General features: G+C 36.1%; 1 protein-coding gene across 10 annotated transcripts in view; it reads right to left on the reverse strand.

The window, feature by feature from the left end:
• The window catches only part of ZNF385B (zinc finger protein 385B), a 382,729-nt gene that overhangs the window by 80,540 nt on the left and 276,320 nt on the right, over positions 1 to 25,869 (reverse strand). For 9 of the 10 annotated variants that reach the window (XR_005201004.1, XM_017532735.2, XM_017532734.2 and 6 more), the window contains one exon: positions 20,348 to 20,490. Coding sequence is in view for 9 of the 10 variants with exons in the window: in XM_017532735.2 (XP_017388224.1) it covers positions 20,348 to 20,490 (143 nt within the window). In the remaining variant the exon portion in view is untranslated. Of the gene's footprint in view, positions 1 to 20,347; positions 20,494 to 25,128; positions 25,137 to 25,869 lie in introns of all 10 variants that reach the window. The other variant, XM_037740046.1, reaches the window with a different exon arrangement.

Genomic DNA, 25,869 nt, shown 5'->3' on the forward strand with positions numbered 1-25,869 from the left:
GAGTACGGGCCTGTGCCACTGTGCCCAGCTTTTTTTTTTTTTTTTTTTTTTTTTTGAGATGGAGTCTTGTTCTGTCGCCAGGCTGGAGTGCAGTGGTGCAATCTCGGCTCACTACAATCTCCGCCTCCTGGGTTCAAGCGATTCTTCCGCTTCAGCCTCCCGAGTAGCTGGGACTGCAGGCACACGCCACCACGCCCAGCTAATTTTTGTACTTTTAGTAGAGATGGGGTTTCACTATGTTGCTCAGGATGATCTTGATCTCTTGACCTCGTGATCTGCCCACCTCGGCCTCCCAAAGTGCTGGGATTACAGGTGTGAGCCACCGCGCCCGACCGCCCAGCTAAATTTTTTAAAATTTTTATTTATTTATGGTAGAGACAGGGTCTAGTTATGTTGCCCAGGCTGGTCTTGAACTTCTGGCCTCATGTAATCCTCCTGCCTTAGCCTCCCAGAGTGCTGATATTACAGATGTGAGCCAGCTTGCCCAGCCCATACTATTTGTAAAGATGAGAAAATCTCACCTTACACTTAATGATCTATTTTAACCAATGTTCTAAAAAGCATTTGCTAAGCATTTATTACTTATACAGTATAGCAGGCCCTGGTAATTCTAGTAAACAGAAATAGAAACCAGGTTTTTTACTTTTAAAATTTCAAATCAGCCATTGAGCAAATATTTCTACAGTTCCAATATATTTTAGATGCTGTCTTAGGCTGGATAGGGAAATGAGCAAAACATAAAAAAGGGCATAATTTTAAAAGTTAAAAAGTGAAAAAGGTAGTACAAACTCTATGCAATCGGAGGCTGGGAAAATAAGTTGCCATTAAGCAAAACAATGAGGCATGAGAGGCCCAAAAATGCCTGTCCCTCCTGCCGCCACCCCTACTTTGATATTTTTTTCCTTTTGACAATGACATCCGTGTGTTATTCTTCCAGGGCTATTTTCTTTTTCTTTTTTCTAGCTGTGTAATAACAATAATAAACATCATTATAATAGCAGCTTTGATTTACTGAGATTTGCCAGGAGCTACCTCCTGTAGTCTCCATCATCACCTGAGGCAGACATGATTATTATCCTCCTTTTACTAATGAGGAATCCAAGGCTTCGAGAGGTTCAATAATGAATCACCCTCAAGTTCGTAGGTCAGCATTCAAACACAGGTAGAAGTCTCTCTCCACGTTGTTCCCTGCTAAAGGAACACTGCAGGAGCCCTGAGTATATTGCACTGCACTGCTAAAGAGTATGTGTTTGGAGAAGAATAGACAAGCATTCCTGAAACTTCTGCATCCTGGAAGGTAGCTGTCTACACAAACCTAAGGTGCTTAAGGAAAATTCTCCTGGAGAAAGAAGTCTAGGTTTTCTCTTTCTGACTCATTTCTGATATTCTTAGGGTAGGCCCATTTCTTCTTGTGCAACTTCAGGAAAGCCATAAATAAAAATTTGGGCTGTCCTGTCCTCTTTCTTCATGATATCAATTGGGTTTGCACACAGAAAAAAAAAAAAAAAAAAAAGAAGTCCTGGGAATATTTAGAGATTACGTGTTTGCAAGTGGCAGTCATCATTTGCACCTGTCCTCCATTTGCTGCAAAGCACCTGCCCTCAATTTGCTGCTAAGCAGACCTCAGCTATTAAACCCTTATGACTTTGGGCCTTCTGGAAGTTTGGCTAAGTATCAACTTTTAAACTGTGATATTATGGAATTACTGCAGTACAAAAAGAATAGCTATTTTTTGTCCCTTCCTTTTTCAATATCAGGCTTATGGGGAAAAGATGTGACAATAGGGTCTCAATAGAGCTTCAAACATTCATGAAACAACATGTTTAGGTGATAGCTGTGTCACTGAAGAGCAATATTTCTCTAAAATTACTTTAAAATGGGCTTTCTCTTTTATATTTAAAGACTGACCATATGTCTTTATGTTGATGTTTTGCTTTTTAAAAATCCTTGAAAACTTGAATAGAAAGAAAACAGGCACAGCTATAACAAAGACAATTTTTTTTATCTTAAAAATCCAGAAATACAAAGGATTGTATATTCTTGGCAACACTAGTTTAACCATATAACTTTTTTCTTTGACACAGCGTCTCTCTCTGTCACTCAGGATGGAGTGCAGTGGCTCAATCTGGGTCACTGCAACCTCTGCCTCTCAGGCGCAAGTGTTTCTTTCACCTCAGCCTTCTGGGTAGCTGGGATTCCAGGTACATGCCACCAAGCTTGGCTAACTTTTTGTAGAAATGGGGTTTCACCATATTGCCCAGACTGGAACCATAGAACTTTGTACTATTTTGAATTTCAATTCAGAAGCTTCATTAAAAATACACTGCATGGAACATTACACAAGGAGTGCATGCTACCATGGGATCTGCATGTTTGCATTTGGAGTGTGTAAAGGCTGAGGTTTGCCTTGCTGACACTGCTTCTCCTACCCAGAGCACCCTGACAAGGGTTCACCAGATGTGATCAGTGCTGCTGAAAGGAAGACGAATGGCAGGTCACTCTCTCAACAAGCTGTTTATTAAACCAAGGGTCAAGTGTTTGGGAAGGTGGTTTCCTCAAGAATCCCCAGTTCTTTGCTGAAACCATACATTGGTTGTGGCTTGCAAGCAACAATATTAACTGGGCCCCTCTTTCACTGGGATGCAATTACCCAAGCAGAAAGTTAACCATTCATTCAGAGCTGTTATAAAGGCAATAACAACACAACACATACTTCAGAAACTAACAGATTACATTATATCTAAGTCTCAGATCCAGCAAAGCTTTATTATTATTGCTGCTACTACTGCTATTTTATTAAAATGTTGCAGGCTTTTAAGTATTTTGAGGCTAGTTGACTACTGGCAACATCTGATAGCTGCCAAAATTAGGTGAAACCCCAGGATTTCAGTTTTTCCCACTTTTGTAGAGCCTCCTTAATGGCAGTATACATTCCTTATAGAAAACACAAGGGAGTCAGCCCAGAGATGAGGTAGCCTATCAGAGTAAAGTACAGAATAGTATTTCACTTTTTCCCTCTGTTTTCTAAAATATGAATTTAGAAAGCTTGATATATTTCACTCCAATTCCATATTGTCAGGGCTCCTTTGAGAAACTCTGGGAATTACCAAACAAGAGTTGTATATTCCATTGACAGAAAGGATGACTAAAGTCAAGAAAAAAAAATCCTGTGATGTATGCTGAAGGTCTGTTTTGAAAAGAAGACTGGCCGGGTGTGGTGGCTCACGCCTGTAATCCCAGTACTTTGGGAGACCGAGGCGGGTGGATCATGAGGCCAGGAGTTCAAGATCAGCCTGGCCTAGTGGTGAAACCCTGTGTCTACTAAAAATACAATAATTAGCTTGGCGAGATGGCAGACATTTGTAATCTCAGCTACTTGAGAGGCTGAGGCAGGAGAATTGCTTGATCCCATGAGGCAGAGGTTGCAGTGAGCCAAGATCATGCCACTGCACTCCAGCCTGGGCAATAGAGGGAGACTCCATCTCAAAAAAAAAAAAGAAAAGAAAAGAAAGAAAGAAAGAAAAGAAGACTAAACTCTAAACTCTGTATTTTCTGGTCATTTATTCTGGAGAAATTTCATCTTCATTCTATTTTGGGGTTTCTGTCACAAAATAATGTCTTTTTTCTAGATGACTCTAGTAGTAAAAGGCGCAACTCTTTCAGAGGTAAAGGTTTCATATCAACTTTAAATATTCATTTCTGTCCTTAGGAATTTTCGTTCAACATATCACACTTTTATAAATGTATGATTTCCAATTTGTTTATATATTTACCATATCTTTCTTGAAATTTTATTTATATGATAAAAGTTTATTAAGTACCTATCATACATAGTTTTAGGAGTTGGACATACAGTGGAGAATAGGCTTTCAAAAATCCAACATTTTAGCTGGGGAGTCCCAGACCCAAATCTCTAAAGTGATAAATAAGGTATTTTCAGAGGGTTGTCAGTGGCATGAAAAAAATAAAATAGAAGAAAAGAAACATTTTACTATGAAGAATTCCTAAAAACACATTTTTGTTGCCTTGATACCCACTGTAATTCAGATATTTTACATGTAAAGCCATACCAAATATGCAAAAAAAAAAAAAATCTCTTCTATGATTTAGAGAAGTTGATACAGAATACAAACTCATATAATTGGTAAAACCTGTAGACTAAAAGACATGCTCCTCAGCTTCCAACGCTGTCTCTGAGATATCCGCAGAGGATTTTTTTCAACTACCAACTAGCAAGACAACAACTGATCTCAGAGCCACCACCATTATCATAATCCCGAGAATAAAGGGAAGCAAAAGTAGTCTACAATTTGAAAGTTCTCTGAGGATGAATGCTAAGTGCTAGACTCCTCTCCTCTGGAGACCTTTCTAATAGGTTTCCGTACAGTGTGGTTGGTCTGGAACTTGGTGAGTGAATAGCAAAATGATCATGAGTTACTTCTTTTGTCTTAAAAAAAAATACATACGTTGTCTAAGCTCTAACAGTTGTTTCTGAGGATATTACAACAATATAATGTTTTTCATCTTTTACACTTTTTTGAATCTTAAAGAGTTACCAAATGGAAAAATAATAAAGCTAAAAGCAAATGAATGGGTGATTTCACCATCCCTCTCTCTTTAGTGGAAACCTAGTAATGCTTTTGACAATAATTTTAAACTTCTCTGTGTAGAAAAAATAATTCTTAAGTTATTTTTCAGACCATAGTTATTTTGTTAATAGGAGATGCCATAAGGTTAGACCTGGGTACCTGACTGAAGCTGAATGTCTAACTCTCACAGTAGATCCTTGTATGTAACAAATATGGTCAGTCCAAATGTAAAATGTTCCATTTTCCTGGCTAGCTCCACATGCCTGGTGATTTTCCATGCTGCCTGGGATCAAGAGTGATGCAGCAAAGCTGTAGTTATGCTGCTGGGTAATTTAAGAAGCCACATGAAAGAGCTTTTCAAAAAGTTCAGTTTAACAAATAAGACTTTCAATTTATTTCTGAAATGGGTATGGGACTTAATTAAATGTTTACTTTTACCTCATAGTCAGTAACACACAATACCCAGCAACATTTTTGGCGTTGATGTTCCTATTTGAGTTTTAAATGAGTAAACTAAATAACTGAAATTCTCTTGTATAGGTATTCATATTCAGGTTTTTAAATGAATACTGAAAGGTCTGGTTGGTTAATGTGATTTATTAAAGAAGCTCAAAGCATCCTCAACCCCAATTACAACTGCTGTTTTCAATGTAGGGAAAAAGCATTAAGGTAATGAGCTGAATTATGTCTTCTAAGGAAACTTTGTGCTTTTCTTTGTTTGTTTCCATTATTAAATAAGCAAATACTTAGATGTGACTGGAAATCATTAGGGAATACAGGTATTTTTCCATCAGGATGCAAAGAATATTCCTGATAGGGTTTTCATTTTATTTTCAAGATTTGATGTTCCTATAACTAAAATAATTTTTGGTCAAAGTATACAGAATATTTTAAAGATCTGTAACATCTTCCAAAAATCATGCATAACAGTTCATATGATATTAGTAGATCGCCTTTTGAAAAAATATCAGAAAAATTACAGATGTTTTAAGCAAAATGAAAAACTACCTGGAATCTTTTAGGGAATTAATAAGAATTTACCTCTTGTGAATTTCAGTATCCCAGAAGAACAAATAAAATAAGTATTATAAGTATGTTTTGTATGTGGAGAAGTTACTGTCCTCAAAATACTTATACTTTACACTTCTCGATGAGATATATTCATATTTAAACAGCAACAACGAATAGCTCAAGACTTATATAGCTGACAACAAACTCTATCACCCAAAGATAAATACCAACAAAACTGTTTGTAGTATACTATTCTGAGTGATAGGAACAGAAAGTAGATTCACCAAGAGAATCTAAATAAAATGGCTGGGTGTTTCCTTATGTAGTATTGTATCTTCTTGGGGTAAAATAAAACGAGACATATATCATTTCTGGAAACAGACTAAAGAATAATTTTTTAGTAGATGTGTAAACTATGAAATAAAATAGAGATTCATTTGAAGATAGGTCATGAGAAATGATTATTCCACAGCACATTTGATGAGAGATCCATTCCGAAGTTTGAAAGGACAGGCCAAATATGTGAGCTAAAAGACAGTACTTAGTTTTTGGACTTTTGTTTTCTTTTTAAATAGTGACTGGAAAACAATCCCCCAAATTGTCCTCAAGATTAAACTTCCATAACATAAAATTCAGCACCAAAAATAAATCTGAAGATATCTTTTTATAAAATAGGATTCATTTTTAGGAGAGAAAAAAAGGTATACAAGTAACTGAAGAATACTTGCTGATACTTACAGATGCAGTTTTAAAAAACAGTGGTGCTAAATCTCCAAATCCAAGTAAGGACACAATTCCTTGTTTTCTGGTAAATGGGCTCAAAAATATGTTACAAGGGCTTTCTAAGAGATTAGAGAAGTAATAAACTTTCTTGATTTAAAAATCAATACATCTGCTGAACAGCCACATGCATTAACTGACATCCTTTCAAAACCATTCTGTCAAAGCTAAGTTTGAAAGGCTATTCAGTGACTAATCAGATACATTCTGATGCTGAGGTCCATGACACCAATTAAAAAGGTATAAGATGAAAAGAAAACTCCACCGGACAGGAAGAAGTGCAAAAGAGAAACCTGAAACTTTGAATATATTTCTGTTTGAACATATTTCTTCATTTTGCAAAGCTAAGTGGAAATGAAGCATTTTTCCCCCAAACGGGGGACAACACATTTCTTGCCCTTTCACTAAGAAGAAACATGGCAATTGAGGACCAGCAAAGCTCTAGACAAAGTAACAAATGTGCAATGTTCTAAGTATTTTGGGCTCTTAGTTTCCCATGCCACATGCCCATTACACAGTGGTAAAATGTTAGGGATAATCTACACTTTCAAACTTAAAAAAAAATTGTTTTTGTATGAGCCCCAGAACCTCCTCACCCACCCAAACAAAAATCCTAACTGGAAACTCAATAGAATAAAACGCTGAATACTGAAGCAGAAAGGTCAGGCTCCAGAACTACCGGCCTGAGTTTAGTGTTTCTCACTTGAAAATAAAGAAAGATTTGGAGAATTTTAGTGACTTGTTTGAGCCTCCTCAGGTAACAGCTGAATCCAGATCTCCTTCTATGGTTACCAGATTTAGCAAATAAAAATATAAGCTGTCTAAGTTAAAGTGGAATTTTAGGGGTAAACAACAAATAATTTTTAAAAGTATGTGCCAAACATTGCATGGCACGTACTGACATTAAAAATTATTTGTTTGCAGTTTATCTAACACTCCTCTTTAGGCTGGGAGTTTCAGATCAGCCTGGCCAACATGGTGAAACCCCATCTCTACTAAAAATACAAAAATCAGCTGGGAGTGTTGGTGGGTGTCTGTAATCCCAGCTACTTGGGAGGCTGAGGCAGGAGAATCGCTTGAACTTGGGAGGTTCGAGTGCAGTGGGCCAGGATCACACCACTGCACTCCAGCCTGGGTGACAGAGTGAGACTCCACCTCAAAAATATACATACATACATACATAAACATTCTCTTTAAAATATTTATCCTACATTTTATCTGTTTCCCCTTCCCTGATTCCCACCCAAGGATGTCGCAGCTATATCAGAGTTGATTCTACTGGTCCTCTTCCTCACAGGCTTGCCTTGTTGCCATTAACATTTTAGGGTTTTAACTAGGAAAGTGGTCCCTGAGTGGTTTTGTGGAAAGTTGATAGCAAAAATATTTTATGTCATCTGTTCATCTTGCTATTGCCCTTCTCTATAAATAGGTATGTGTACACATATTAGCTCTTCTTGCTGGAAAACATTTTTGGTTCAAATTTGTCTCTGCATTTATAGTATATAAAATATACAATAGTTGTAAAGTAAAATAAAAAGCTTTAATAGAGTGTTTCACTCTGCTTCCTGCCGTGATAATTGCATTATTGAATAAGGCTCTGTTAATGGTACAGCTTGACATTCAACATTTGTCCATTTGATTTACCATTATTGTCATGTGATTGCAAGGAGACTGGTTCAAACAAAAGTAGTTTAAATTGAACTGTCTTTTCTTCTGAATTTGTAAGGAAACATAGTTACTGCCAAGCAAAACTATCGCATTTAACAAATTTATTTCAAACATACACTAAGCCCTTTCTGCCTCTATATGTTCTGAATAGAGTAACACATATGTAAGAGAAAAACAAATACAGCGAATGAAATCACATCCAGTTAAAAACACATCCAGTTTGCTTATATGTTGGCCATGGATATGGCACCAAGAATTCCTAATCAAACAATGAAGAAAAACCTACATGAACCACATAGCAAGCTGTCATGAAAGATGTCAAGCCTCTCAGTAACATTCAGAAAAAGGCTGTTAAGAGGCAAAAATCATTTGTATTTACAATCTATGCACTCCTTATAAAGATTTTCAGAAATGTTTCTGAATTATTCTGCTTTCTTTCCTGAAATTCAGTCTATCAGGATGCTTGGCCCTTCAAAGTCTTCATGAAACTCATCTGAAATTTTTATTCACCCTTCTGCCTCCCTGCAACCTGTAATACTAACTAAAATCAGACAAATACCTATACCTGACAACATGAAAAGTTGATATGCCACTTTATTAAAAAGATTTTCTATAATTAGTCAAGAATCAGCAGATTGCTGCCTCACAATAGAACAATATCACAATATCAGTTGTTGACAGTTATCAAACCACTACAGTTCCACTGGCCCTCCCAAAGCTGAGGTTAAAAGCTGGCCCCTGGAAATCAATCATGCTCTCAGCAGAGGATATTTCAGTGATATGAGAGCTGAAATGGAGACTATAATCTTTGTGATTACCCTAGAGGCTGAAGCAAACGTAAAAGGGAGTCTATGAATTGCTGACAATTTCCTGTGATGACTGACTCCAGGAAATTCTGACATTACCCTTGCACTGCAACAAAATGAAGGTTCCCCAAATGCGTAGCTTCAAAGAACTCTACATCTGGGTGTCACAGTGCTTCTTCAGAAGCTACTCATCCATTAAAGGGGCCAGGCCTGTAAGGCAGCAGCAATCTCTGAAGACAATGGAGGCTCTGATTGCACAGGAGTGATGAGCTCTATGCTACAGGCTGCCTTCCTAGATAGTTCTTTTCTGAGGGAACTGATGTAAGATGCATCCGTTTTACTCCCCCCACCACCTCAGAAGTCTAAAGACTGGCATATTTCTCTGCTGTTCTAACAGCTCTGAATGTCTTAGCCTGTGTAATTTAAAATTTTTTTATTTAAATGGATATTTGCATTCTGAGAAAAAATATTTTTTATGCATATGTACATACCATTAAAGTTTACATAATACTTTTGGATAGAATATAAAACTACTAATCTTTTTTGAGTAGGCAACAAACTTACAGTTAGATGCCATGCTCAGAGCACAGGTTAAGGGGGGTCCTTTTCATGAGATTGGCAATTTAAATGCAGGAAAACAGGTATGCGGGAGAGGGGAAGAGTGGGTAGGGTAAAGGGAGATGTATAACAGTCAAAGTTCAAGGGATTTTTTGGAATAAGTATCCATCATCAATGTACAAAGGATAATTTGGTATATTGATTATTATGACTTAGTTTAAAATGTGTTTTAAATGGCCATTCTAACTTAGTTGCAATTTGATTAATGAATAATGTGGGGATTAAGGTTCTATATTTGGATGTCAACAGTATTTTAAAAATATAGCAAAAAACATTATGTCTTAGTACTCTATGACAATGTATCATAGGTACACAACTCTCAGGTTTAAAATGGCATGTAGCCTTTAAAGCCTAAATATCACTGAAAGTAAACAGGGAAAAATAGAATCCACTCAGACTGGTTTTGCTTATTCCCAACCTCCACTTAATATATTCTCTTCTGATCTCTGCTCCAAATTCAGCTGCAGCACCTCTGTACGGTTTCCAGGCAGTCAAGTTACTATGATCTTTAAGTATGCTCTAGCATTATCTCATTCAGATAACATAAAGTAAGCACCTGCTAAGTACCAGGAATAACTATTTTAAACTGGAGTGTTAAGTTCTTAAACTCAAGGTCTTAGCCATATGTATATCTTTAGCATCTACGTTAATTAGGATTGCTGTAATGTACACAGCCAGCCCTAGTGACAAACATAAAACTTGGTTTATTTGAAGTAATTAGGAAGAAGAGATCAAAGGGATAGAAATAGTAATTAAAATATCAATATTGTAAGAATAGAGCTTTGCTGTTTTAAGTATCCTTTCATAAACATCATCTCATTTGATATTTATAGGTATTTTAAGTTATTAGAAATAGTATGGTGATATGTTATATACTTATGATTTTCTCACAGCCTCTCATTAAACTCCAAAAGTTTTCTAAATATTCAGTCATATACCCTCAATTCCTCATAAACATAAAAAACTCAAATTTCTATAATGTAAAAATAGGAAGGTATTACATCATGAAAATGAGGAAAATAGGCACAAAGTGACTCTCTTGAGATCAAAGACTATGAGTCTAGACATGGGTCTTCTAACTCCCACTATGTTGTTTTTTTCCTTATACCTCAAGTGAATCGCCTTATCTTGTTCTCCCCTTTATTCTGGGTTCTGCTTCCCTGGACAGCATGAAGCAGAGGCAAGGCCAGGTAGGACGGTTAGAAGTTTACTTTAGAACAAATAAGTAGAGTTATTTTTCTGAGGTCTGAAAGAACTCTCCAAATGGCTTTTTGGAGGAGGTAGGAAATAGTTGATGAATGAGTGACTGACTAAATAAATAAATGCTACCACTTCCTTAGAAAGGTAAGTGCTTCAAAAATGTACCATGTGATAGCAGTCATTTGTAATCATTTTAGCATCTAACAGCTCCAGCTCATTTTGGAAATGCAGATATTTATGGGTTCCTCGGTTTGGGTCTACCTGGGGAACACAGAAATTAAATGGGCCCAGACATGTGTTCTTAATTGTTAGAGAATTTCTTTCTGTGTACCGCTAATTATTTGTAAATCATCAGCCTGGGAAAAAAATCAGGTATATTTTCTCTAATACCACTCAGCTCTTTGGTTGGCTCTAAAAACTGTATTCACAATAAGATAAAACAAGTATAGGCTGACAAGACGTATCTATCTCCTGAATCAAATACACCGCAAAGGAGAATTTTCAACTTGACTTTAGAAGCTACAGGATTTATCGGGTACTTAAAAAAATATTTCGCACATGAATAACCTGAGAGAATTGCACACATTTAAGTTCAGGATATAGTATGGTGGAGACCAGCTTTTGCTTTTCTGATATTTGGATTTTATGTTTTTTCTTTTCAGTGGTAGGGCTCTCTGTCACAATAAATAAGAAAACTGGATTCTGTTCTTCAATCTTCTGATTTGCAAAAAGGGCACAACAATGACACAGGTAACGTATTTCATATGTGGGTACATTAAAAGAATTAATGTAAAATGTCTTTGAAATATGCTAAATCCTTCTGATGCTAGAATTCCATGAAAAAGGTATCATTTATGCAATTTGTATCTTCCAAAAATTTCAAGTATCAGAACATAAAAAGGAAGGTAAGAAAACCTGAATTGAAAGCAAATCTGTAAAAAGTGTTTTTTCAAGATTCCTACTGAGCTCTGCAAAGATGTTGAAACTTCACAGATTGCTAAACTCCAATTCATCTTTAGCACCCTCAAAAGCATCTATAAAAGTAAAGGAACCAGAATATTCCAAAGTATGTCTCTCTAACCCCTAAGGGATGTGAGACTTAATTCTGAACACAAAAATCTAGAAGGTGGAAGAAAAAACAGATCTGTGTTGTTGAATGGGTTCCCAAGCTGTTGATAAAAGTTTTTCAGGGGCCACCATGATTGATTAAAGTTTCTAGAGCAACTAACTAATTTAGAAATACCTTTTCTGGGCTGGAGGAAATGTTTTGTACAATAATATTTTGCTACTTTTTTGTATTTATTAGGCTTGCCTATTTTACCACAGATACAAAGTTTTGGTCACTGAGAGAAGCTAAGTATTTTCCTCTTAAAATTTTCCTGTTTCCTCTTCTTCCTTTTTAATTATATGGACATTTGTTAAGAATATTAGCATAGAATAAGATAAAAATTTTTCAGAAGAGGGACCAACATAGACAGTTTTTCCAAGTTGACTTTACTCTTGAAAAATGCTGACCTGGGACAGCGCCAAGACTAAAGACCTGTCTTGCCAGAAAATCCGATGTCCCCTCCAAGTACACATAATCCTTGAAACTCTAGCACTGAAGATGAGGCCCCAGAGCCATGTGACATTGGGACTAGAATAAAGAAAGGGACATGTAAGAGGACACAGCATGGTGGATCTACAGATGCCTCTTTTCATAGGCTCCTGAAATTTTATATTCCTTTACCTCATAAAGGTCTATCAAAGCCTCCATCTCATATGTGTAGGCAGCTTTTATGAAGTGAATTGACTGTTCACTATGAGCACAATCCTCAGTTATGTGATAGTGAATTATACAAGAGGAAGCAATTTCTACTGAGCAACTTCTAATTCATCACAATAAACTGTCTCCTTAGCACAATGCCAGGGGCTTGTAGACATGCAGTAAATCGTTGTGAATGAGTGACTTTTTCTAGATGTCCTAAACAAGCAATTTATTAGAGAGAAAAAAATGTTGCTACACACTGTACAAACATATAATACATACATACATACCATATAAATAATATCTGCATATTCTAAAGTGGTTTCAAGAGTGAGTAGAGAAGAGAGAGAGTTGAAGACAAAGCCCTTAGTAAGATAAATCTTGAGGCTTTTGAGTAAGGCAAGGGACATGGGTCAAATTGTAAAAGCACATATTATGGTTTGAAAGGGTGAGGGACACAATAGTGCAGATGGTCACTATGTGTTTTTTTTTCCTACCCGTGGTATGTTTACATACTTTTTCTCCCTGTCAAATTTAATAGAAATGTGCCAGGAATGGTAGCTAACACCTGTAATCCCAGTACTTTGGAAGGCTGAGGCAGGCAAGTTACCTGTGCTCAGGAGTTTGAGACCAGCCTGGGCAACATAGCAAAACCCCATCTCTACCAAAAAATACAAAAATTAGCTAGGCGTGGTGGCGTGCACCTGTAGTTTCAGCTGCTAGGAGGTTGAGGCAGAAGAATCACTTGAATCCAGGAGATGGAGGCTGCAGTGAGCCGAGACTGCACTACTGCATTCCAGCCTGGGCAACAGAGCCAAACTCTGTCTCAAAAAAAAAAAAAAAAATTAATAGAAATGTAAACTTTTCTAGCCATATAAACCAATGCTTAAATATTTGTACAAAATCTTTGTTAGCTTTATACCACATTTCAAAGATTTCCGATAACTATTTTTTTTCTAATGATCTGGGGAATGTTGCTGTTGTGTTATCTAAGCTTAGTAATGGGTATCAACCTCTCCCCTCTTCAAGTGATTTTGAGTAAGCATGGAAAATTTTTGTTGGCATATTTTAGTTCTAAACGCTCCTTTAGAACACATAAAACAAGATAATCCTTCAATATATTTTCAAGCATGTCACAAAAAATAAAAATTCAACCATATTTTCTTTTACTTGACCGTGATGACTGTGTCGGTACAAGCTGTCAGTTGGACATACTAGTATCCTAAGAAACATGGAATACATAACTTTTTAATGACAGCAAGCACTATTAGAGTGACAAGACTCAAAGGGCAAAAGTTCACTTTGGGTTTGCAAAAGTATTCTACTTAAATTGAAAATAATCATATAAGATAAAAGTACATATTCAAATGTTTAAATAAAGACTTCACTAAACAGATAAAGATATTAAAGGCAAGTTAAAAAGTTAAATGTCCTAGCTTCAGGTTTCCTTACAATAACACCTCATGGGAAACATGGCATGAATTAAAAGCAAAGCAAATGTGAATTTGATTCCCAATTTCTTTATTTAGAATCTCTCTGATGAATATATTTTTATTTCTACTACAAGAAAAAAAATTTTAAATATTCATCGATATTGCCAAACCATGAATGAGTCAGAATCTCAGAGGTTCTAGAATGATAAAATAAATGGTAATCATGTAGATCATTTCACAGCTTGTCATGGATGATTCAAAGAATCATACGGTGGTTTGGAACTTTAAACTTAGAAATCATCTTTATTCTGTTCCATATATTTATGTCTCAGGAAAAAAAACAATTTCAAGGTAGGCAGTAAAAATCAGATTTTTCACAAAATTAAGATTGTTGGTAAAGTAGCAGTGACTGCCATTGTACTTGTACTTTCCTAGAGCAGTTGTAAAAACATGGCAGGACTCAAAAAAACACTTCAAATAAATAGGCACGTAAAACACCTGCCAATTGGCAGAGAAATTGACAAGTAACTGCAGTCTCAAGGCAGCTCTTGATTATAGCTATTGCTCTGAACAGTTACACAAATACATCTGCATGTACACAATGTGTGGCTGCTAAAAAGAAACTTTACTTACATCATGTATTGTCACATCATGTAAGTTGGATATGTGTCTCTGTCTGCTCAGGCTGCCATAACCAAATACCACAGACTGCGTGGAAAAAACAGTAATTTATTTTCTCATAGTTCTGGAGGCTGAGGTGCCAGCATGGTAGGGTTCTGGGTGAGAGCTGTCTTCCTGGGCTTGCAGCTGGCTGCCGTCTTACTGTGTCCTCCCATGGCAAAGAGGAGGAAAAGCTCTCTCCGTCTCTTCTTATAGAGCACTAATCCCATCATGAAGGCCCACCTCATGATCTCAACTAACATGAATTACCTTCAAAGGCTCTACCTCCAAATACCATCACTCTCAAATTGGGGATTATGACTTGAACATATGAATTTTGAGGGGACACAAACATTCAGTTCATAGCAGTCTCTCTGTATAGAAATGTATCTTATAAATGTACTTACTTTATCATATTAAGTTAATATTATCCATCTTGGTAAGTATTCAATTTATTTCAATTAAGAAGAAGTCTCTTCTTAAGGGCAAGAAAACACCAAGTATTATTCCAGTTGTTTGTGAACAAAGATGAAAATTTAATCCACAGTAAAGGAAATGGGAGATACTAATTCTAATGTAAGAAGCAGTTGTGTGTATTTTGGCAGCTCCCAAAACATTACACACAGCCACTGAAGAATGACCATGGAGAAATTGGCAAATCTAAAGAAAAATTAATAATAAAAAATGAAAGCATCTCTACTAAGAAAAAAATATTTTTTATGTTGTTTCTTGAACACTATAAACTTCAGTAACTATTTTCCCTTTGCTTTTTCAAGTTTGTTTACTCCATTTTTTTCTTATAAGTTTATTGGGCACAAGGGTATTTTTGTTTTATTTAATTTGCTTATCTTCTTCCCAAACCTAATACTCTTTACTACATATATTTTCCATAAAATCCAGTCACTAACAATTTTGCTTTTAAATACTCTTAAAGCTGGGTTCTGGGACAAGGAATGTATTAAACTCCCAATATTCATACACCAGCCAAACAGAGAGCACTGGGCACTATAGCTGGAATAGAGTTTGTAACTACTGCCTTTAGGCTAGAAAACAATGATAGTTCTCAGGAATATAAAAATAAAGTTAAGCATTTGGGCTTATCACCTGGTCTTAGAAGGGACTCATAAATGTTAATATTCCTTTTACTAGATTGGAGAGTATGAACATTGAAAACCAAGGAACTGGGGCACTTCCTTCTGACTTTTCCTCTCTTCCAAAAAATTTTGTTGAGTGCCTGTGTCAGACACCCAACATACTAAGATGAATAAGATGCCTCTGTCCTCGAGGATCTGATGTTCTAGTGAAGAAGAAAGATTAGCAGGTAATTAGGCTATGGTGTGATAACTGCTATAATTGATGTAATCTGGGGCTACTTTGGAACACAGAGGATGGGACTTAATTCAGACTGGAAGAGTCACAGAAGACTTTCTGGGAAGGAGGAGATATCTAAGTTGAACTTTGAATGACACATAGTTGAAGGTAGGGTAGCAGTGGTGGAAATGAGCTTTAGTGGGTAGCCAGGCACAGGCTTTGGAATATTAGGATCAAGATCTTTTAAACTTTATGTTTTGGTCCACACAGGCTTTTACCTATAAATGCCTCAAAACATCCCCTCTGTAAAGTACACTGCTGAAGCATAGAGTTAACATCATCATCCTGCAGTCATGTGTCCTTGGCATGTACTCCATCATAAGTTATCAATGATCCATACTCCATCTTCTTTATCATGTCTCTTTAAACTCTGCTTATACAAAGACTAAAATTATTTGCTTATTTTTTCATACATAAGCATTGAGGGAGATTGTGTCAGTTGTGGTGGATAAGGCAAGGCAACCACTAAAAGAACCCGATATTTCTTCATTGGGTACAACTTAGCATAGAACGGGCATTTATTCTATATTGGAATACAACATAATTTCATTTAATTCTTTCTATGTTTATCAGATATTATATTTCACTATAAGAAAGAGGAATGCTGAGAAATGCTGAGTGCATGATAAAATTATATTATTTGCTAAGAAGAATGATGGCAAAAAAAAGCCTAGCCACCCCCCCACCCCCTGCTAAGTGGAAAACTGCATAGGGCATTCTAAAGTAGCAAAACAGTATATGTATATCATACACCAGTTAAAACAATTCTTTAAGCACAGGATATGTGATCCTGCTCCCTGTGGCTCCCTCGTGGAGAATACTTTCTAGTTTGTCCTTGATTAGTGGTAAGTAGGCACCAGCTGCCTACCTAGTTTGTCTTGGTTCTATGAGAAAACAGAACACCTGTTTGCTAATAATAATCATTGTTCAGAGAGAATAAATACGTAGGTCAGAGTCTGCTCGAGGCCCTCAGCCCAGAATGCTGTCAGCCGGCTGAAGCTCTCTGCTCGGAAGACTGTTGGCCCCCAAACAGTCCCACTTTGCTATTCTATCTGGGTGTCTGCTTCTTAATGCCTTCAGCGCCTCTGGGTGGGGGGTCTCTATGGCCGAGCTGGTCTCAGTAGAGGAAAACATTATATATTTTAAAAAATCTACTTAAAGAGAATAACAAAACATCAAACCTTCAAAACTTTCAGCTATGGTGTCGCAGCATAGTGTTTTCATTCTTCTGATAATAATTATAAGATGAAAATTGGCCTCATTTCTTATATTTACTAATATTAACCTTGGTTAAAAATAAAGAGATATGGTAAATTTCACCTTGTTTTCAAAGAACAGGTGGACTATTGAGTACAATATACTTTAAAAATTTGCCAACAAGAAATTATAGATGTTTTTCAAATATTTTCTGCTTCATATTGTTTATAGAGGTCTATTATACACATTCAAAAAACCATTTCCTCTATTTAATGATTCTATTGAAAATTGCCTACCACAGCTCCAGAAAAGAGTACAAAAGATTTCTGATTGAGCTTTGTTCACAGTGAATGAGGTGGGAGGTGATATGGGCCAAAAGACTGAAGGACATAGGGCCCAAACATGAGTTTTGAAGTTAAAAAGATTCTAATTCAAGTCTCAGTTCTTCCTTCAATAATTCTCTTTCTTCCTCGAGACAATAGGAGTAATAATCATGGCCTACCAAAACGTTTTGAGGTCTAAGTACTTTGAGAGATGAAAAAATCACAGATATACAATAGTCCAGTGTAGTTATAAATGGTGATATAACAGCATTTTCCTAGGAAAATGTAGACAATGACTTTCATGACATTCCCTTAGGTATTCTGTTGGGTGAGTTGGATAACAGAATGGAAAAGTCTATAGGAAAAGGATTAGAATAATTTAAGTTGCAACTCACAGTGAAAAATCATAGGTCACCCAATGATCACATAAATTCATGTCTTACAAGATGATAGGGGTTCCACTTATAATGACTTAATATTCAATACACTACTAGAAGAGCTCTCTGTTTAATAAATGCCATGCATATAATATAGGGAGAGTAAAATAATTATTTAATGTAATTCTTTGTGATATTCTTCACCTTCACCAAATAGTATTTTTATTTGAAAATGATGTTAATTTTCTTTCAAGAAGAAAAAAAAATGAACTTCTATTAATATAATTATTCTTTGGGTTTTCTCAAATATATAATAAGATTAACTGCTGTGTATAATTAATCAAACAAAAAGACATATTACTGCATCTATATCTTCTATGCAACATTCATAAACTATTATGAAATTGTAATTTTATCTTTAAAAATCCTTTATGAAAATATTATCTCGATTTTTGTTTTACAGCTCTTCCAAACAGAGAGGCAGATGTAAGACATTTTGATAACCAAAAATGTGACTAACAGATAGTGCTAATTATATGACTGCAGTTGTGAAAAATGAAACTGTGACTAGATACCCTTTAGGTATATGCATAACATACTTCCAGAAGGGAATTGGAAGGATCGATACCAGCTGCTGACCTCCTTCCTCTAGTGAAGGAAGTAAAAGTGTGTGCAGGGGTAGGGAATGTGACTTTCTAATTTTACCCTGAATGCTGGTTTATTTGAATTTTTGGAGTAAGTATTCATATATTATTTATGTTTAAAAAAAACAAAGAGGCCGGTGCAATGGCTCACACATATAACCCCAGGACTTTAGGAGGTGGAGGCGGGCGAATCACTTGAGGCCAGGAGTTTGAGACCAGCCTGGCCAACATGGCGAAACCCTGTCTCTATCAAAAATACAAAAATTAGCCAGGCATGGTGGCATGCACTTGTAATCCCAGCTACCCAGGAGGCTGAGGCACAAGAATCACTTGAACCTGGGAGGTGGAGGCTGCAGTGAGCTGAGATCATGCCACTGCACTCCAGCCTGAGCAACAGAGCAAAGCTGTCTCGAATAAATAAATAAAGTAAAAAGTAAAATAAAATAAATAAAGAGAGGTCTGCCACAGTAAGCCATTTATGACTACTTGTACCATGAATGCTGCTTCCTGACAGCAGCTAGATTTCTGCAATGGCTATAAATGCTAACTTCCAAAGACCTCATAAACGTTTTATGAAGTATAGCTTAATTCAGTTATGTTTGGAATATGTCACAAATGTTTGAATAGGGGATACCATTGGCATCATCAAGTTCACGTTCTCTGAAATGGTGTAATGTGGTGCTCTGGGAGGAGTTGGATCGATGGAACCAAGGCAGGCATGATTTATCCTACTGAGCCATTCTACTACTCAAGGAACAATGCTCACCTTTTATAGCTTTTCTTTCATTAACTATTTGACTTGTCTCTGAAAACCTCAAAGAAGACAAAAACATTCAACTGTTTACTCACTAAGTCAAGGCCAGTGCTCTGTAAAAAGTTGGCCGATGCCCTACTCCCTAATTACCTTACAACTCTAAGCCCTGACAGAGGGCTTGTCAGCAGATTTTATTGAAAATCCTTAAGGAAAAATTCTCTTGCTGTTTTCGCTTCAAACAGAAAATAAGTTTGCCAAATGAAACATTTCGCAATACTTCAGATGTTCACTGTCTCATGGTGTAGATAATGCAATTTTATTACAGCGGCATTTAGAATGCTGTATCATTCATGTAGACCATCATGCCCCAACTGACTGTATTTATCAACCAAGCTGACAATTTATGCATTCACCTGAACTGTTGAACCTTTTCTTTTACTATAAGGTTTAGAATCTGGCTACAGATTGATTTTATGCTAAATTCTATTGTTGAAATATTTCATGCTCCACTTGACATACCTACAAAATGTTTTCCATTCAAATAAAAGAAAGTCAGCAGACCTGAAGAACATTAGTAATTATAGGTAATTCACTAACGTTTATCGTAGATTTTAAAATGTCAAAGTATCTTGCAGATAACTAATATGTAGATTTAAAATGAGTGTTTTTCTTTTTCTTAATAGAGTCAAATTAACATAATCTACAATAGCCCCCAAATATAACTTTTGTTTGTGTAAGAGTCACATTTTATCTAAAATATCTCCCAAATAAAAATGCAGCCAGAGAGACATGGCCTACATTCGTTTTTTTTTCTTTCTAAGAGAAGGGAAAAATCAATGTGTCTTGGTATCTTTAAATTGTGTTCCTGAGCATGTGAATAACATCCCAGAAGTGACATATATTCCAAAGCCACTGAAAATTTTATCAAAATTGTACAACACAACAGGTGAAAAGTTTTCTGTGGAAATATTTGTATAATAAAGATGCTGGCTATTGTTTGGGCTACTCCCATGGGTGAAGAATCATCTTTCATAGAACAACTGAGCAGCATATCCAACATATGGTCTAAAATTACATATTTTGGAAACAGGCTGTATCCACTGACTATTCACAAATGTAATGAAAGCAATGGAGGAGGACAGAAATAAAATAGAAATGAATTTACTCACTGTGTTAAAATTTGGAAAGAGCCCAACAGCAGAACTACTGTCCACTGGAAAAGACATAAATGGTTTGATATCCAGTGAAGGCTGCATCATCAGGGTAGGTGTGCGCACAAGAGCAGGAAGGGTAGTAGTGTGGCATGTACTACCTGCCAAGAACAAAACAAAAATGAATTCAATTTCTGGCTTACATCCATCTGCCTCCCAAACCTGCAGTGCAAGAACAAATCTGTTGAGCTGTAACCTGCAAGCAATAGAGTTATGCTGGAAGTAAGCAAATGGCACAGGAGTAGTAAACACAATAAAAATGATCTTCCTCCTCATTATCCAAGACAGTGATGCACAACGCTTCCCTATGGGCAAGGGCTGAGAAATGCTCAGACTCAGCCAGGACACCTAGTTGACAGATCCTACTGGCAGGTGGGTCAGGCTGAATGAGAATATCCTGTTGGCCAACTCTTTGCTTCTGACTAGCCAAAAGTGCAGGAGAGAAGCGGGGAGGAGCATCTTGAAGCCAGACACTCTTTGCTATTCAGAATTACCGAATGGCTAGTAGACGAGTTTTATGCAAATCAAATATAATTACAGGGTTTTTACAAGAAAAAGACAACTTGAACCTGTATAGTTACTGTCTGCTCTCGAAGTTATGATTCAACTTGTTCTCTTAAAAAAGAAAAATTTCTGAAAGTTATTCTTACTTTGAGGTGAATGGGTAGTCTAGACATTGGATAGTTAAAGACTAAAAGGGTTTATTATGGCTTGGCTGCAGATGGTATTCGGGGACAGGTAGTAGTTAGGAGAGGGATTTGAATATTTATATTCGACTTTTATTTCTAATGAGTTTTGTATTATTGTAGCAAATATCCCTTTTAGCATTTAAATTAGCTGTCACCTCTAGTTTTTCCTAGTTGACTATTTTTAACTTTTGTGGGTACATAATTGTTTAACTTTTGTGGGTACATAATAGGTACATACATTTATGAAGTACACAAGCTATTTTGATACAGGCACAGAATGCATAATAATCACATCAGGGTAAATGGAGTATCCATCCCATCAAGCATTTATCCTTTCTCTGCATTACAAACAATCCAGTTAAACTCTTTTAGTTATTTTGAAACGTACAATAAGTTATTTTGACTATAGTCAGCCTATTGTGCTATCAAATACTAGATATTATCCATTCTAACTACATATTTTTTAATTTAAATTTAATTTTATTATTACTATTTTTCAAGACAGGGTCTCTCAGTCTGTCACCCAGGCTGGAGTGCAGTGACGTGATCATCTTTCACTGTAGCCCTGACCTCCCTGGGCACTGGTGATCCACCAACTTCAGTCTCCCAAGTAGCTAGGAGCACAGGTACATGCCACCACACCTGGCTAATTTTTGTATCTTTTTGTAGAGTCTAGTTTCATTCTTCTAAATATAGACAATCAGCTTTCAACCACCATTTATTGAAGAGACTGTCCTTTCCACTATGTATATTTTTGTCAAAATGACAAAAATGAGTTCATTGTGGACGTACAGATTTATTTCTGGGTTCTCTATTCTGTTCCATTGGTCTATGTGTCTGTTTTTATGCAAGTACCACAATGTTTTGGTTACTATATCTCTGCAGAATAATTTGAAGCAGGTAATGTGATTCCTCCAGTTTGGTTCTTTTTGCTCAGGATAATTTTGGCTATTCTGGATCTTTTGTGCTTCCATATACATTTTAGGGTAGTCTGTTCTATGTCTGTGAAAAATGTTGTCATTGGTATTTTGATAGGGATTACACTGAATCTGCAGATTGCTTTGGGTAGTATGGACATTTTAACAGTATTGTTCCTTCCAATCCATGAACATGGAATATTCTTCCATTTTTGTGTGTGCGTGTGTCCTCTTCAATTTCTTTCATCAATGTTTCATAGTTTTTGTTGTAGAGATTTTTTACTTCTTTGGTTAAATGAATTCCTAGGCATTTAATTTTAGTTATAGCTATTGTAAATAGGACTACCTTCTTGATTTCTTTTTCAGATTGTTTGCTCTTGGTATGTAGGAATGCTACTAATTTTTGTATCCTGATTTCATATCCTGCAAATTTACCAATTTTGTTTATCAGTTCTACTAGTTTTTTCAGTGGAATCTTCAGTTTTTTCCAAATATAAGATCATACCATCTGCAAATAATGATAATTTGACATTTTCCTTTCCAATTTGGATGCCTTTTATTTCTTTCTCTTGTCTAAACACTCTAGCTAGAACTTCTGTCACCTCTTTAGATATTTGGCTTAATGCATGAGTAAAGGATTTATAATGCTCTTCTCCAATAATAAGAATTCTTCTTTAGCATATAACTTTCATGTAGTATAGATAAGTAACAGCTGGTACAGGTGGCTCTCTGGGAGACAGGCTCTGGCATGTCAGGTTTTTTTTTTTTTAATATATATATAACAACTTTATTGAGATATAACTCATATACCAGACAATTCTTCTGAATTGTAGAATTCAATCGTTTTTACCATATTAACAGAGTTGTTGTATTATTCCATTTTCATACTACTATGAAGAAATACCTGAGACTGAGTAATTTATAAAGAAAAAGAGATTTAATTAGCTCACAGTTCTACATGGCTGGGGAGGCCTCACAATCATGATGGAAGGTGAAGGAGGGGCAAAACCATGTCTTACATGGTGGCAGGCAAGAGAGAGTGTGCAGGGGAACTCCCCTTTATGAAACCATCGGATCTCATGAGACTTATACACTGTCACAAGAACGGCATGGGAAAAACCTGCCCATATGATTTAATTACCTCTCACCAGGTTCCTCCCACGATGTGGGGATTATGGGAGCTATAATTCAAGATAACATTTGGGCTATTTTGAATTCCAAATCAATCATCATCATAATCAATTTTAGAACATTTTTATGACATCTAAAAGAAACTCTTATCCATTAGGAGTCACTCCCCATTTCCTCCTAATATCCCTAGCTCCTGGCAACCACTAGTCTATTTTCTTTATCTCTAGATTTCACTATTCTGGACATTTCATTTAAATGAAATCATATAATATGTCATGTAGTCTTTTGTGACTCACTTCTTTCATCTGACATAATGTTTTTGAAGTTTATTTTGTAGCACGTATCAGAATTTCATTCATTTTTAAGGCTTAATAATAGTCTAATGTATGTATGTCCCAAATTTTGCTTATCCATTCATCAATTAATGGGCATTTGAATTACTCCCACTTTTTTGCTACTATAAATAATGCTACTATGAATATTCGTATTCAAGTCCTTATGTGGATATATGTTTTCTGTTCTCTCAGGTATATACCTGGGAGTCAAATTTTGGAAATTGTTGGGTCATCTGGTAACTAGATGGCTTAGTATTTTGAAGAAGTGCCAGGCTGTTTTCCAAAGGGTCCGAAACGTTTTACATGATTACTATCAGTGTATGAGGGTTCCAATTTTTCCTGGCCTGCCTACGTAGGACCACATAATAATTACATGCCTAACATCTCCTATTGGCTTCAAGGAGAAATGAACAATATGAGATAATGCTCCAGCTATTAAAATTTCCACCAATCTTTTACACAGTGTCCCAGACTCATTAAAATTTCTATTTCAATGATCCCTTTTTGGTAATGAATTTTCTTAATAAACTCTGTATCATGTTTCAAATTGTTCCAGAGCATTATTGGCAATAGTGTGTAATGGACTGTCATACTTCATTTACATTGATCCTAAAAAACAGAAGAGAAAAAAGAGAGAAGCGTGCTTAAAGCATTTATCTGTAATGGCAAGTCTTGAGGTCAGCCTCATCCATTAGGGAAGACAGAGTAGCACTCAGCAGAAATAGAACCAGCCAAAAGTATAGATTGAGAGTAATGTTTTTTTTTCTGATGCTCAAGTACATACTCTGATCTCAGCCTGTCATTCACATAACCACCCTGTATTTAATTACACATTACTCTTCAAATTAGGTAATGTTAACTTCAGTGCTTATAGATCTACAATGGTGTATTATATAAATATATCAAATGTTGCAGAAGCCCTTATTAAAATATTTATCTTAAAAGCTTTGCTTTAAACTCTTAGCTAAATTAAAAAAACAGAAATATTTCTTATACCAGTGGCCTATCTTAATGTTAATACTATCGTCATTAAATGTCTAAAGTAAGTGCATAGACTCATTCTATTTAAAGCTGAACAATAAACAAATGTGTAATTATTTTGCCATTGTGGGTGTCCTGAAGGGAGGCAAAGTTCTTTCTCTAAGCCCACAGTGGTGGCTCTGATAATACTGTGTACCTGGTACCTGAGGGCCTGGTGAGAGTCACTTTATACTAAAAAATCCAAATCAAATTGAATGCAACAGGGAACTTCACAAACAGATTACTCCATCAACAAAGGCTGGCATGCACAATGATCCCTCTTACCCAATCAAATCTCTATGCTAATAAAGACAAGGCTTGAGAACTACTTAGGTGACACTACTCATTAGCATAAAAACTCAGCAGCTATTTACCATTTCATTAGCATTTTAATGACAGACAATTTGCCATGTTAAACACAGATTGTTTTAAAGTACTGGTAGATCTTCTGAATAAATATAAACTATACTTTGATCAATCCTGCACCTCAACCTTGCTGTTTTCACTTTTAAACCTACTTTTTAATACTGCTTCACCAGGACTTATTGCCTGTTTTTGCAAATGGTAAACAAATAGGGACAAAGTGCATTGTTTTGCACAATGTATTTCATGCTTTAATCTCTCTGTCTTCTTATCTCAGATTTTGCTGCTGCTGCTAAGAACCCTTTCTCCTCACCTCTGGGTGCCTGAAAGTCAGCAGGAGTTACAAGCAGAAATTTGGCCAAAATGCTTTGCACTCTGAAAGAAAATGCTTAATTTCTCCAAAAGTCAAGGACTTGCTGAGAAAAAAGGTTGAAAATATAATAAGCAGGCATTTCAATGCAAAAGGTGGCATAATATACCCATTACGTTGCCATTTTCATGGGACAGAACCAACCTTTGACTTCTGTATAAACTATCCGGCAATATTACATAAGATATCTCCTATTTGTAGTTCTGTTTCAGAGCATAGTATATAATCTGGTATATATCATAAGGGTAACACCCTATTTGATAATAAAACTTTTTATATCACTGAATGCATATATTTATCAAACTTCCTGTACTAACACATATAGGCATGCATACTCCAAAGGTTTAACAGGAATAATTTAACACTCTTGAGACAGCAATAATACAAGGTGATCACAGGAGAATAGAAAATTCTAGGCAGCAGTTTCACATGTTTAGCAGCAGAAAACTGTTGAAATAGCTGCATAAGGTAGGGGCTGATAAGACCCTGAAAAACCAAGGTGTGGGCCAAGCTGACTAAGACTAACTGGACCCAACATGGAGCTGGATTTGACCTAGGTTTTACCTAGGACCTCATTATACTCTCATTTACATAGTAAATCACACACCCACCAGTGCAATGACAGTTCTGAGACCACCCGTATTGGGTGTGAAAT

This window comes from Cebus imitator, unplaced genomic scaffold (assembly GCF_001604975.1).
Source record: "Cebus imitator isolate Cc_AM_T3 unplaced genomic scaffold, Cebus_imitator-1.0 Scaffold78, whole genome shotgun sequence".
NCBI classification, from domain to species: domain Eukaryota; kingdom Metazoa; phylum Chordata; class Mammalia; order Primates; family Cebidae; genus Cebus; species Cebus imitator.